This window comes from Rhamphochromis longiceps, linkage group LG9, assembly GCF_057381845.1.
Source record: "Rhamphochromis longiceps isolate RC_006_pf linkage group LG9, R_longiceps_female_GT1.1, whole genome shotgun sequence".
NCBI classification, from domain to species: Eukaryota; Metazoa; Chordata; class Actinopteri; order Cichliformes; family Cichlidae; genus Rhamphochromis; species Rhamphochromis longiceps.
In genome coordinates, this window is record NC_140565.1 from 21,055,574 (window position 1) to 21,070,003 (window position 14,430).

The 14,430-nt window shown below is 40.5% G+C and overlaps 1 protein-coding gene across 2 annotated transcripts; it reads right to left on the minus strand.

Annotated features, from left to right (window-relative positions):
* Positions 1 to 96: 96 nt before the first annotated feature.
* plcd1a (phospholipase C, delta 1a) lies at positions 97 to 14,220 on the minus strand. 2 transcript variants are annotated; one of them, XM_085418799.1, is made up of 15 exons: positions 13,775 to 14,220; positions 10,437 to 10,595; positions 6,394 to 6,622; positions 6,180 to 6,309; positions 5,847 to 6,075; positions 5,526 to 5,727; positions 5,038 to 5,182; positions 4,739 to 4,891; positions 2,897 to 3,046; positions 2,649 to 2,805; positions 2,449 to 2,565; positions 2,178 to 2,356; positions 1,483 to 1,618; positions 1,239 to 1,388; positions 97 to 828 (listed from the first exon to the last, which is right to left on the minus strand). In XM_085418799.1, exons 1-15 carry the CDS (start codon positions 13,803 to 13,805, stop codon positions 737 to 739), a joined length of 2,259 nt encoding a protein of 752 aa, XP_085274925.1. In that variant the 5' UTR covers positions 13,806 to 14,220; the 3' UTR covers positions 97 to 736. The 2 variants fall into 2 exon arrangements, with proteins under 2 accessions (XP_085274925.1, XP_085274924.1); XM_085418798.1 differs by lacking the exon at positions 13,775 to 14,220 and adding an exon at positions 12,375 to 12,577.
* Between the last annotated feature and the right edge of the window lie 210 nt (positions 14,221 to 14,430).

The following is a 14,430-nucleotide window of genomic DNA, read 5'->3' on the forward strand; positions in this document are numbered from 1 at the left end:
TTTTCATTTCATGTAGATCATACTGAGATGATGTTTTGCTAGCATTTTATCTGAATCACAAATGCAGTGAATAAACAGAAAACCATTGACCAGGGATTCGGGGAGTGGTTTAATTCAAGAGCTAGTGCAAAAATGTGTGAACTGTAAAAATGCTGTAGAGCAATGGAAGACACAAATAAACCATGACACAAAATATTAGAACTTGTTTCAGGCACCATCTTGAAAATCTTCTATATACAATGCTGGGAGCATTTATAATGCATTCATAATGAAAGGACAGAAGCACACAGACACACTATGTCACTTGCTATCAACATTGTCATTATCACTCTTATGGCATCAAGATGGACAAAGTTTAAATCAAGTCTCATAAGACTATCCCGTAAAGCTGCTGAGAATCTAGTATATTTCAGGTGGGATTCACACAAAACTCACATAATAATGCACATTAATTAAACTTCTCCAGAGAATGGTGAATATAGTTGGCTACTTTTCCTCGCATTCACTTCATTCTTTCTTTGTCACTTTAAAGGCTCTCCACCAAACCGGCTTTTAAAAAGCTAAAATTATACAATGACCTAAAAGTGTCAGACACTTGTGAGTCAGCAGCTGTGGTATGTAAAAAAACAAAACGAAAACTAGAGTCAAGTTATTTAGCTTTAAAATCTGGGTTTTAAATTCCATTAGAATTTACAAAAGACGTGAAGTTGGTTTGGTTTTCTTTTTGCAAACAGGCCTACGGGGCATCCAGGAGCATGAGGTGCACAAACAGACTGGCAGAAGAAATGTTGTCCCCTCTCTTGTTGAGCACCGGGACATGGCGATATCCTGGAAAACAGGAAGCGAGCGTGAGCTTTGTCAGCAAAATGAGAAGCTGGTTCATAAAGCGTAGCACAAAAAAAAGATGCAAAACAATCACTTGAGCTATGATTTACATGAATTTGTATCTGTTTAATTTCTGTTTTGTTGCGGTCCACACAGAAGAATTAAATAAGGGAGAAAAAGTATGTTTAAAGTGGAACTAAAGAAGATAATAATGTGATAATAGTGCACAAAGAAAGTCAAAGCTGTGAGCGAGCACTGAAAAGAGAGGATACTGTCTTAACACTTCCATATTTTAATTACCGCACAGACCATTTCAGTCATCGGCCTCTTCGAAAATTAGATTGTTGCTAACTCTGATTTGGTGTCGCGTTGCTTCATCGTGTTAGCTTCATCAAATCTGTGAGCTTTCTTACCGTTCTGTACGCTGGTGAGTGGCAGACAGTACTGCCCGATAAAATCGTTCTGCGATGCTGTGTCGTGGTCCTCCAACAGAAATCGCACCAAGGCCAGCTCTGGCACACTGATGTCAAACTGGAATTTCTTATTCCACATAGGGTTGAATCCTGCAAGGACGAATATCTGTGTTTTTCTAAATTCTTTGAAAAAGTGTTTGACAAGTAAGTGCACTTATGCTATACTTGCACATATAACGCTCACCATTATTTTCAATGTGATGTGTTTCCTTGCTGGCATTGTCTGCCTGGACACCATGGATCTCCACCTTCACCAGAGGGTCTACAATGGATTTTTGCTTTTCCTTGTTGATTTTAGGTAACTGCTGAGCTGAGATCACCTGTTGAATTGTGAGACAAAAATGCACAGATGCGATCACGTGACAGTCCGACTACAGTCTACGTTCAGATTTGATTAGATATCTACAGCATGATGTCCAGCTTCCACAGCACGCTTCGATGCTTTCACCACCAGCATGATGATTAATCTGTTTATCAAGTGGTGGCATAATCAGTTGTTAAAAAAGGCTAAAAATCCACTTTCTTTATTTTAAGTGCTACTAGCTACTGTGCAGATCATAACTAATAATACAAAATGTAATAAAAGGACTTGAGGATTAAAAAACATTAAAAGTAGCTCCTCTTTTCAAGATAGGTTATGTCAGTAACTATTCAGCCAATGATTGTGTTAAAATTCCTTTAAATAGCTGCAAGCTGGCAAACAAAGATAAAAGGATTCAAACTTCTAGGCCAGAGCTAGGGGAAATGATTAAAGCTCATTAGCAAGTTGACACTACACATACTGTAAACTTTGTGAACTTTGTTTTCTTTTAAAAAGGAAATTTCACAGGACACCGTTAACCTCTAATATAGGCTTATCTTTCTGGAAAAAACTCCCACCATGACATGAAAGATCTTCTTCTTCAGCCACGACCCTTCGGTAAGTGCGTTGGGGTTAAACTGAGAGGACAGGTTTCTCTGAAATTCAGGTTTCAGGATGTAGCCGCAGAAGCCGTTCATCAGAAACCGTCCCTGGTTTAAGTGCATCTCCTTGGAGTTAGTCTGGAAGTTCAACGCCACTAAAAACCAAATCAAAGAGGAAAAAGCGTCAAACTGTTTCATTAGTTTTAATTGGTTTACATTAGTTTGCTTGCTGCGTATTGGAGCACACCTATCTGGCAGCCAACGTTCCACATGGGCACCGGATTATAGTTGGAGGAGTCGGTTCTGGAGCCAGCAGGGTAGATCCTGCTGAGTTTGTCCATGTTGTGGTGCATGAAGGCAGTAGCTACAACAAGTTAAAGCAGATGTTTTTTTTAAACTGTGAGTTCTAGCATGGCAATAAAGACAGTTAATGCAGCGTGCGTTTACCTGAGGTCTCAGCCAGGTTGAATGCTTTACTCTCCTTGAAGGACGACATTTCATAGAAGGCCTGGTTTTCTCTGGCGTGTTCAAAGCTGTTAAAGTGCACGCTCTTACAGTAGATGACGATGTCTGAGAGCTCTTTGTCGAGTTTGATATTTGATTTCTGAAACAAGAACAGAGAGACAAACGTGAAATCTGAAACTGAAAATTGTTATTTCAATTTCTTGCAAATGAGTAAAGAGCCTTTGGCACACCTTTGGTTTTTCTTTCTGGCTATTCTCCTTACACTCTGCAGCTTCGTCCTCCTCAGACACGGTGCCATCCTCTATCACGTTGTTATTGGTGAAGATCGAATCCAGTTTGTTCAGTCGTTTTCCCTTGATGAGGAACTTTCCCTTAAGTGCCTACAAAGAGACACAAAATGTGTTTTGTTGTGTCATTTCTAACACTTAAGGTACACACGGTGCTGTGCTTTGGAAATCAAAGTTGCTTTGCTTAATATAGACAGGCACACATTTAACTGTGACAACAGAGACTGCGTTCCTGATAGTCACCCTCCAAACAGCCAACAGACTAAAGCATAACTTAAATTTGTGTTGAGGCTGAAAATGCCACAGGCATCCACTTCATGGGAGCTGAATTTTAAAAAAAAATTATTTCCTCTCTCTCTCTCTATTTCTTGTCTTTTTCAGTTGTCAAGGTCTTCCAATCATTTTGCAGCAAATTCCCAAAGTAACACATAAAAGTGGGGGAAATAATGATTTGAGACCCCTGCCGAATTTGTAAGTTTGCGTACTTACAAGGAAATGAACAATCTGTAATCTTTATGCTAGTTTCCTTTTAATGGAAAGGGACAGACTGTTATTTAAAAAATCCAGAAAAAGTACAATAAGCAGAAGTTAGAAACTGATTCAGCCGTCATTGAGGGATGTTTTTAATCCCTTTTTATCCTCAACCAAAACATGACTTAGTACTTAGGTTCTTGTAGTTGGTCACCAGGTTTGCACATATCTCAGCAGGGGTTTTGGCATTCATCTTTACAAACACGCTCTAAATCTTTTAGCTTTCTTCCCAAAAAGTTTATTTTGGTTATCTGGATTTTCTTGTCTCCCACTCCCAATGAGTGACAAAACGTTTCTCGCACTGAAAACCCTACGCCCACTTTTGGGGATTTTCTTACCTGAAATTTTAGCTTTTTGGCAACTCAAACTTTCAGCTCCCTCTCCAGCTTTTCTGAAGGACTGAGGTCTGGAGACTGGGTAGGCCTCTCCGTGAGCTAATGTGCTTATTCTTTAGCCACTTATTTGTTGCCTTGACATAATGGTTTTGGTCACTGATTTGAATGCTGGGTCATGCCGGAAGACCCATCCTTATATATATATTTTTAATAAATATTCAGGGAAGGAGGTTGTCATCCAAGATTTAATGATATATGGCTCTGTCCATTGGCCCCTCAGTGAAGTGAAGTCATTCTGTACCCTTAGCAGAAAAACAGCCCCAAGCATAAAGCTTCCACCTCCGTGCTTGACTGTGGGGATGGTGTTCTCTAGATCATATTCACCATTTCTCCTGTGGAGAGGTTGGAATGGAAAAAAATTGTTTCTGTGGACAGATGAGCTCTATACACATAAGAACCCAGTCAGTGGGAATCAGCATTGTGGCTGGGTTGTAGGTGATCAACACTTATTTCATGTATGACATGTAAATCTGTTTCTAGCATTTATTATTGTATTGTATTGTATTGTATTTGGAGACTAAATTCTGTTCACTAGAAGTCTCTGTTATCAAACAAGGTGTTGTCTCAAACACACTCACTCAGCTGTTACAGCAAATCATTAGCTACTCAGTAGGCGCAAAGTGAAACAAGCTTTATCTGAGGCTATAGATCGATGATGTCTTGTATCACATTAGCTTTGTTTCCTAAACAAAACTTGGGTCACGTTAAGGAAAACAGCAAAGTGAGAAATCTGGCACAGTAGCGTGTTAGGAATGAAAATGTTAAGGGGTGGTCTTCCTTTGGTGATTTTTTTTTATTAGGGTAAGGATCCCAAGATGATATATCGTATGTCAGTGAATACAGATAATGGGTTCCACACCTCAGGTGATGGGAAGTTAGTTGGCATGGTGTCACCCAGAGGCTTTTTGACCAGAGCGTCACCCAGGAAGAAGACCAAATGACGGGCCATAAGCTTCTGTTGCTCAACTGTACAATGGTTCTCCAGAGACAGAATCACTGGGTACTGGGAAGTCTGGAAAACAAAGGGAACAATGTGAAGGTGAACTTCAGACCTTTTCCAGTTTCTAATGTGTTAAGGCGAGGAAAGGGCTGGGAATTCAATGCGGTCTCCAACATAGGCAGAGTAAAACATCCAAAGTCAGTGAATATCTCACGTACTTTGAAGGCGTAGTCTTTGATGGCTTTGATAACATCTTTGAAGAGCACTTTGGATGTGAGCGTATGGCCATGGTAAATAACAGGTTCTCCATTAGCCCCGTCCCAACAGTCCAGCTCCACGCATCGGCAACTCTTCATCAGCGCTCTGCAAGCAAAGAAAACATTCATGACCAATTAGTGATTTTACATCCCTGAAACTCATGAACTTTGCCTGTGAAAATAGAGAGATTCCTGCGCTGTGACTTCTGTTCCACCAAAAACTCCTGGATCCCAAAACAGTATTTTATAAAGGCCTAGGAACTACTAGGGTGGTCTAAAACAGGCATGGCAGAACTTCAGTTCAGTCTACCTGGAGGCTGATGCATATTTTTAAAAGATAAGCCATTAATATGATAAAAAACATCTATCCAAAGTAGCACATTTATTCCATGCTTATATTTCACCTTTGTTTAATGCTGTCAGTATAAAAGTAATTCTGCAAAATTTACTTTATGTAGGCTTCTGTGCTGCTTGGCCCTTTGAGTTGGTCTGCCATCAGGTATGTGTTGTGTGAGGAGGAGATGTAGTAATGGTTGAGGGGCTGGTTCATGTCCTGATACACAGATCTGTGGGCTGGGTTCAAAATACAGCCGTCGTCCTGCTGCAGGTACATCAGGAAGCCATCTTTGGTCATGCAATTGTTCTGCTTTGCTGTGACACAAATGGATGAAAGTGTTGAGTGGAAAATTGTGTATAACACAGTTGAGTTAAAGCTTTAATAATATGGTTACTATAATTTTATCATTCCCTGGTGTCCAGAGTAAGTCTACCTGTTTTATCCACTTCATATTTCTCAATCAGCCTGTGGGCGTCCTCTGCAGTCGCCTGCTCCCGCTGCTCGTTCAGCAGAAAGTTCAGCAGGTCTCTGTCGCTCATCTGACCCTCTGTTTGAGCATATTTCCCATAAATGATATCAATCTCCTCACGGCGTGTCAGCATCTCGTAGAATTGCTTGATCTCTTCGCCTTCCAGGGTGTCTGAATTGGATGTGTCACATTTCTGTGCAACACAATCAGTGAATTATTTAACCAGATCTAACATTTTATGAAAGATTAACAGTGAATTTCAAAGATATATTTTGTAATTTTTTGACAAGGTCTCACCTTAAAAAGGTCCGCTGCGTAAGAATCATCAACCTCAACATTGATCTGCCTCAAGAAGTGTTTCACCTCCTTTAGTGTCATCATGTTGTCGCCATTCTTGTCAGCCTTACGTATGCAGCTGAATATCCAGCTGGCATTCAGATGTAAGGATTTGATGTATTACGCACAAAAACATGCAAACACATTTCTCTATTTAGGAGTTTGCTAAGGATACTGTTCGCTCTTCTTCTGGTTACTGAGGTTGTGCATGTTGTTGATGATCTTCTCCAGGCTGCTGACCCACTTATTTACATCTTCCGGAGATTCTGCCATCAGGTCGAGATTCTTCTTGCGCCCCTTGAAGATGATGGAGAAGCAGAGGTCTTCAACGCTGGCATCGGTGTATTTTTTAAGGCCCTCAGAGTGGCGGCCCTTTCGAACCGATTCAATGTCATCAATGGAGACTGTTTGGAGAGCGAAGGGGTGTTTGTTAGAAAGTGTGGCCCTGAGAAATCACTGAAGGTTAGTGTTTTAATAGCCTCAAAGTCAATATTTGGTAAGCCCATCTGTATTCTTCAATACAGCCTCTATCAAGACGATCCCACACTGCTTCAGTAATGTTGAGGAGAATGTTGCTCTGGAGAGACCAATCCATGACTGTTAGTGTTCCAGTTTGTTATTTTCTATCCAGGTATGCTTTAATAGATTGGCAAAGTGTTTGGGATCACTGCCATGATAAAAACAAATGAAGCCATTGCCATTCAGATGCTTTGCAGATCAAAATCTGACATGACCACTGGCTGAAATGCAGCTCCAAACAAAATTTTTTCCTCTTTCTTAATAACATGCTTTTTGGACACTTTTCATCTGCAGTAGATAGTTTTTTAGGTATTGCACGGTGGGTTAAAATCTCACTGTACTTTTCTCCATGCATAATTAATTTTAACAAGATCCTCAAAGTCACTGCTCGAACTGCTTCAATTCCTCAAATTTTTTAAGGACACACTGCACACCATGCCAGGTTTTTAGCTAGTAGCTTGTTGGGAAAAGTTATTTGAAAACAATCATCGTGTACAAGGAGTGAACTGAGGAAAAGTGAAAAAGCAAAATATTTTTAAAAATTCAGGTATGACACCTCTAATCTATATCATAAAAAGCAAATTGTGATTATTTTAATATATTCATTATTAACTGCTATGTTGTCTAAAATAAAAGACGTTAGTCTTTTATTTCTGGCATTAACAACAGCTATCGGGATGGTAGCATTCAGCCATTATTATCCCTTGACACACAGTCTTTCCTAAGATAAGTCCATATCTTGTGGCGGCCGACTTTTTTGTCCCAGTGGTTACAACTGAAACTGTTTTTCTATCTTATCTACAGGAAGGCTTTTGTCTCAGCACGCCACATCTGTTGCCTTCACTCACAAATCTGCAGCACAAAACTTACGTCTTCCAGGCAACTTTCTGCATGCACTGGTGGGACCCCGACAACATTTATGAATCAAAGGCTGACTTTTTGATAATTTATGTGTGTAAAAAATGCATAATGTGGTACCAAGAAAGTGCTACCGTTGCTTTTTTAGCAAGCATTGTCTATTTACAGGACATCAAAATCACTATAAAGCCTTAGCCAATGGCCTTCACAAACTCTTGACAGCAGCTAAATGCCGCACCATGTTCACGAGCTAGTCACTATCTTTTTTTGGTACTAGACAGTGTGTAAACAGTTGGCTTATCAGAGCTTTTCAGTGGAAACAGACTAATCCTGCTGAAAACAGAGCTCTTGACTCTTGAGGCCATAAAAGCAAAAAATTAGGTAAAAGACGCTAAAATGGTCAACCAAGTTGAGTTGGGCAATAATTTCATTACAGATAATCCTTTAAATACTTGCTAGGATGAAAAAAATTGATGTATGCAGATTAATCTGTAATAGACTATTTACAACATTGCAACAGCAAGTCTTCATGAATGTCCTGCTGTCAAACGTACTACTAAATCATGTTTATAATAAACCAGATTGAGCCATTTTACCCAAACAGTCTTAATGTTTAAGAGTTGTTTTTAGACCTAACAGATGGGTTCTCCAACATTTTGTTGTTATCTCCTGTAAACCTGAGTTCTTTTGCAACACAAACCCATTCCAGATTTGATTTTGACTTTACTGCACTTTAAAACATTTTTACACAATCTGACCTCTCCTGAACCTCTTTTCAAACACATGCACCCATACAATCAAAGTGTCTCGGACTAAAATGTTTATCTATATCACCCATACAAAGACAACATACATACACAAAAGGTCACTGCACACTGATGCAGCCAATGCATCGGAGGCCAGCTCTATTGTTGTGCAATAGAGCTGGCCTTAATGTACGGAAGAGCATGCACTGCCGCGTGTGATGTCATTGCACTACACAGCAGCACAGGCCCTTGTAACAAAACAGCAAAAGACTCCAGGCTTAGCCATGAGGCCATATATTATGGCTGGGCCACAATCACTCCACATCTACTCCCTGCATCCCAAAGTTAGAGATTTAGATTCCTTCATTCTACTTTAAAGGAATCTAAAGTTCAAAATAGGTCAAAACAAAAACAACACATTGAGGGGGCAGTGGAGTGAAACACACCCATGTTTTCCAAGCCCTGCCTCAGCTGATTGCTGGATGACTAAAATACCTTAAAAGCACTCAGCAGAAAAGGGAGTGTTTGGTTGATCTGTGCATGCACATTATCTCCAACAAAACAGAGGTTGTGAATTTGGACCAATTTCAGGGAATCCCATCTGGAGAGACTTGCCACAATGTCCAAGTCGTGTTATCCGTGTCACGCAGACATTGTTCGAATACCACATGAAATGTTTACACAAAGAGAGTTTTGTGATGGCCTGACGAAAGTTCACTCTGTTGTTTCTAACAGTCTTTTCCTCAAAGGGAAGTTTGAGTTAAGGGTTAGATAGCCATGCCAGTGAGCGAACAAACAAAACAAAAAGAACAACTTTGAATGACAGTCACTCTATGTTCCAGTGCTCACCTGTAATTATTAGAAAAAGGTCATAATACAATGAGTGTCCTTCTTAGGGTGGCTGGAATCCACATTAGAAAGAGTAAGGACCTTGAACATCCAGAGGGAGCTTTGAGTACAGCTGTTAAATACCAGTTTGGGCATCTAATTAGGATGTCTCATGGGCAGTTTGCTTTGGAGGTTTTCCAGGCTTTCCCAACTGGAAGGAAAACCCAGGGTGGAACCCAGAATCCACTAGAGCGATTATATATCTCATCTGGCCTGGGAAAGCTCCCCTAGGAGGAAGGATACGCACAAAATAATCAATTGATAGATTAATGGATCAGTTATTGAGTGGATCAGTGGATGGATTAAAACCTCGTTAAATTGCCCAAACTAAGCTATGCTGTCAGTGACATAAGTAGGCTAAGCCAGCTTTTCAAGCTGACAAATTTGACTTGAGTAAAGCATAGCAGCAGATGCTCTCATGAAAAATATGGTAAAAAAAACAAAACAATACATGCTGTCCTCCCACAATCTCCTCTATTTTAATCAAAGCGCTTTAGAGCTGACTGGTAAATGCAGCTGGAGCCCACAGGAAAGCAATAAAATAGCAGCTTATTTCCGTAAACAAAGAAATTCCTGTGTAGGCTCATCTGTAAGAAAGCTCGGTAACGTTAGAAAACATCGTGTTTGTAAAGAGAATATTAGAGTCATTATTCTCAGTGTTTGTTCAAGGCTCAAGTGCAGGGCAGAGGTGAGCTTGGAAACCTGAGCTACCTGAGTCCCAGTGGATGCACACATGCTGTACATTCACAGCCAGACAGTGGCTCACTGAACCGAAAACCTAAGGAAAATAGTCTCTCTAACACACACAGACAAACATACAGCTGGGAGTCACACTAGTATTTCCCAGTCCAGCTTTCGCCACACCACAGTACCTATCAGCATGGAGCTGTTTTCACACATATTCACTACTATTGTCATATGAGGGTGTGCTTGTGTGTGTGTGTGCTGTAAGAGAATACGCTTTTGTTAAGATCTGAAAGGAGAGCTCTTAGCAGACAGAATAATAGAAGAGCGGTCTGCGGGTCAAAAAGGTAGATGTTCTCATCAGACTAAAATAATTTAAATGGAACACAGAACTTGTACATGGACCTGCAACAGACTGGAGGCCTGTCCGGGATATGTGGAAGACAATGGCTGGCTGGATGGAACGCTGGGCATGTAAATATACAAACATATATAATAAAGTAGGCACAGAGGTTACACTCACAGGTGTGGTTTTGCTTGAATGCTTTTTTCGACTCATGCGAAAAGGTCTGGCAGTCTTCCTCCAGTTTGAAGTAGCGGCCATGCTTCCAGGATTTTGAGCGAACCTTGACCAGTTTTCCTCCCAACAACAAGAACTGGAGATCTGAATCTCCCTCCAAACCTGCGGGTGTGAGGACAAAAGGAGCAGTCACGCAAGTTTCTGTCTTCTGTATTTTAAAATATACATGAAGTTCCAGGAAACACTTGGTTAGATATTGCAATAAACTGAGCATTAATAGGAGAAGTAAATAAATGTTCTAAATAAAACTGATCAATATCCTATCAATACTTGCAATTTTAGCCATGTTTAATATGAGGATGCACCAGTTTAACAGTATATGTGACAGAAAATGAAGATAAGCATTATTAGTTACACCTTAAATTAATTTATAGGTCCCGTATGGCTGTCATACACGAGAACCAACAAAGAATTTTGGAACCATCTATATCTAGAATAAAATCTAAGCTATGTGCAGTCCTGTGTCTTTTTTATCCCCAGCACACCTGTCGTACTGTAGTAATCAGTGCTGGCGTTTATCAGTGTAAAAGTGTTTGTTTCACACAGCTTTATGAATTATAAAATTCTCTCTAACTGAGACTGAGAATATGCAACACTTTCTAAGTAAACAAAGGGCATTTGAGGATAACACATTAAATACGACTCAGAAGGGAGTGTTTTTATGGCTGTGGGCAGGATCGCAGCATAACAGACATTTCTTTTTCGCCCAGATCACACCACAAGCCCACAGAGGCTGTTTATGAGTCTCTGGCCTCTCTGCAGCCAGGGAGGAGGACTGGCCAGCGCTGCACCACCCCTGCCCAGTCAGGCTTTCTGTTGGAGGCTTTGCTCTGAGCACCTTCTACGTGTTTGTCAAGCCTCTTTTCTTGTGATCTACTTCACTGTGAAGAAGAGCAGCCTGCTTTCAGTCATCCAACAGCTTCATGTTACGAAAGCAGGCGCTGACATGTTCCTTACGCATCAAACTTCTCTGTTTGCATTTTTTTTAAGCGAACTAATCAGTTTCAGATGGGAAGAGCTCTTTACTGTGTGCACCCAATTACACAAGCTAGCACAAGAAAATTCCAAGAACTGTGAAGTGAGAGGGAGGCGTGATGGCACAAGTTCACGTCATATGTTTGGATGCCAAACAACCCCCGTGCCATAAATAAAAAGACTAGTTTGACGATCAAAAAGTGAGTCTTTGTCACATTGGAAAACCATTCCCACACAGTACAATGTCATGTGACCTGAGTAGGGAATGTGACTATTTCAAACAATTATATTTTCCTACAAAAACACGTGTAGGACATGGTTTTTAATTGCTTAACAGGAATGCAGTGTTGTTAGATTACGACTGTGTTATAAATGACACAATAAAATGGAAAGAAATTTAGATATAAATACTGTGCTGCCCTCCTCTGTGCAGATGACTAATACCCAGGAAACTATGCTGTCTAGAAGGGGAAACAATAAGAGACAGAAACCCGAGAATCGAACACCGCAGAGGTTTTCCCCTCAGCTCATGAAGTCTTATTGAAGTTTAGCACATCCTGTGTCTGTAGTCTCATTTGTCACCTCGTTTTCAGCTCCATCACACAGACCCTTACGCTGCAACTTCCCTAACGTCAAAGAATTTACCGCTCCAGGCAACGAGGAAGCTACCATAAAGCGTTAGAGTGCACGGATCAAAACACAAACCTTATGTTTATTCTCAACGTCACGACAGAAACATTTATCGTCCAAGGCTGCACGTGATTGGTGATATTTTTTTTTTCTCTTGTTTGAAGATATAAAGTTTCGCAAAATCCATGTTATCCAAACATTACGCGCACGCGCCTGCCAATGTTGGCAAAACAGTCGAAGGCGTCTCAAGCGCGTTTGCACCTTTGGAGGACTCACCCAGGCGTTTTCCGTTCTCCTTCGCAACTTTTTTCAGGTGTTCCAGAAATGCTTGTTCCTCGGATTTTGTCCTTTTTGGCCGTTTATGAAAACAAGACATCTCGGATAAACTTTCTTGTTTATCCCGGTGGGATAAAGAGACTGGCCGGTCGGGTCGATGCTCGGCGTTAAAGAGAAGCAACACGTAGATCTCCCCTCATGGGGCGGGTCCCAAAAATAATCTGTTTCTGTGTTAGAGCTGCAGTAACTTTGCTTACCTGTCCTTGTTTGCACACTCTGAAGGAACCGTTCAGCGCTATGAGGGTGTGAGTCTGCTCTCATCTAACCTGTAATCTTAGTGATAAACTTTTTAAAAACTTCTAATGGTCGGAAACACATCTGACTGGCTTAAGTGGGCCATCACTCTCACAGAGTGAGGTTTGTCTGCAATAATAAAAGGTCTTGTGCGCTTAAAGAAGAATTTTGCGGTTGCTTATACAGAGGTAAAAGGTTACAATATGCCTTTAAATAAATTTCTATGTAAAAAAAAAAGCAGTACGCGTTTTACACATCACTATTTTCATGTCTTGACGGGCTGCTGTAGCTGCTTCCAAACACAAATAAAAGAATTGTTATATATCTATACGTTTATGAATATTTACGTAATAACCATTTTAGTAATGAGATGTGAAACAGCGCCATCGTAAGGGAAAAGCGGATTGGCCTGTAGTTTAAAAAATTGCAAATTTAAATAGGATATTTAAAGAGCGAGGGATGTTTTAATATCCACAAGGATGTGTAAGAACTGCAGCTCATCGATAAAAACCTGTGCTACCTGATCAACGATCTCTGGGTGTGGTTAGAAAGCAAAGTGGAAAATTAGATGAAACGTAACACCTGCAATACCTTCAATATTATTCGTTCAGCTCGATGAAACGTGTCATTGTCGTGGTAACAGAAACATGTCACGATGCCAAAACCAGGAGCCCACCTCACTGTTTTGGATGGCAAATGTGCGTTGAAAGAAAACCAACAGAAAGCAACCAAGGAACGTGAGAAATTGTGAAGCATTTCTCTAACCAGGAAACCACAATGTTTTTTTGTTTAGAAGCACTGGCTCCTTTTTTTATTTTATGATATATATGTATAAGTATTAAAAGCTCCTGTTGATTAATATTTGTTATTTTTGTCTCAATTTTAGACATTAGACAGGAGACGTTGTTATTTATTGAGGAGAGAAAAAGAAAACAGACCCAACTTTCATTCAAACATCAAAAACAAACATGGGTTTGGTGAAGCTTGCTTAATAGTGCTCCAACTGGCACAAAATCGATAAATCAAACACATTAAAAAACGTGCGCTTTTTAGTGCAAGTAGACTAAATCAGTGCGCTCACATGCACAGATTTTTGAGCAACTCACCAAGTTTGCTGGATGTGCCATTGAGGTCCATTTTTATATCAGCTAGTAGAAATCACCATGTGCAGTGCAGCAGTTCCCGGGCTGAATAACAGGAGCTATCCTGGACATAAAACGTGTCTTTTTGCCCTGTGGAGGAATAAATCCTGTCCGCGGTGCCCTCCACACAGTGTGCAGTGAATGCCAACCCACTTGGGACGCTCTTGCGTGCTTTCGATTCCACACCCACTGCAACACCGGTCGGACAAGTAAAGCACTGTGAATATTCTTATGTCTTCTTACAGTGAAAATTACACATGTGGAAAGAAATACTAATTTTGCTTTCATAAAGTCAAACTTAAACCTCCAGATAGTTTTATAATGTAGCAGCATCGACCTGATTGCCATTGTGCGTTATTTGTGCCATTCTGGCACCCAAAGTGTGATGTGATTTATTCAGGGTTTTGCCCCATTCTGGTACAGAACTGCCATTTAAAACCCTCGTGCTTTAGCCTATCCCTCTTTGCACTGTGCAGGGTTAGTGTTGTCATTACTCCACAGCATACCACCTCCATGTCATCGTCACTTCGGTTTTCTTTTTAAAAACACATCTGATCTCGAAATCTCACTCTAAAGCCTTCTGACCTCAACACACAATGAGAACTGCTCTAAAGAAACAG

Coding starts and splice junctions, on each gene's coding strand:
- plcd1a (XM_085418798.1), bottom strand. CDS start 12,474: ATGTCTTGTTTTCATAAACGGCCAAAAAGGACAAAATCCGAGGAACAA. Junction 6,310..6,393: donor AACCAGAAGAAGAGCGAACA/GTATCCTTAGCA, acceptor TCTGAATGCCAG/CTGGATATTCAGCTGCATAC. Junction 1,389..1,482: donor ACATCACATTGAAAATAATG/GTGAGCGTTATA, acceptor TCGTCCTTGCAG/GATTCAACCCTATGTGGAAT.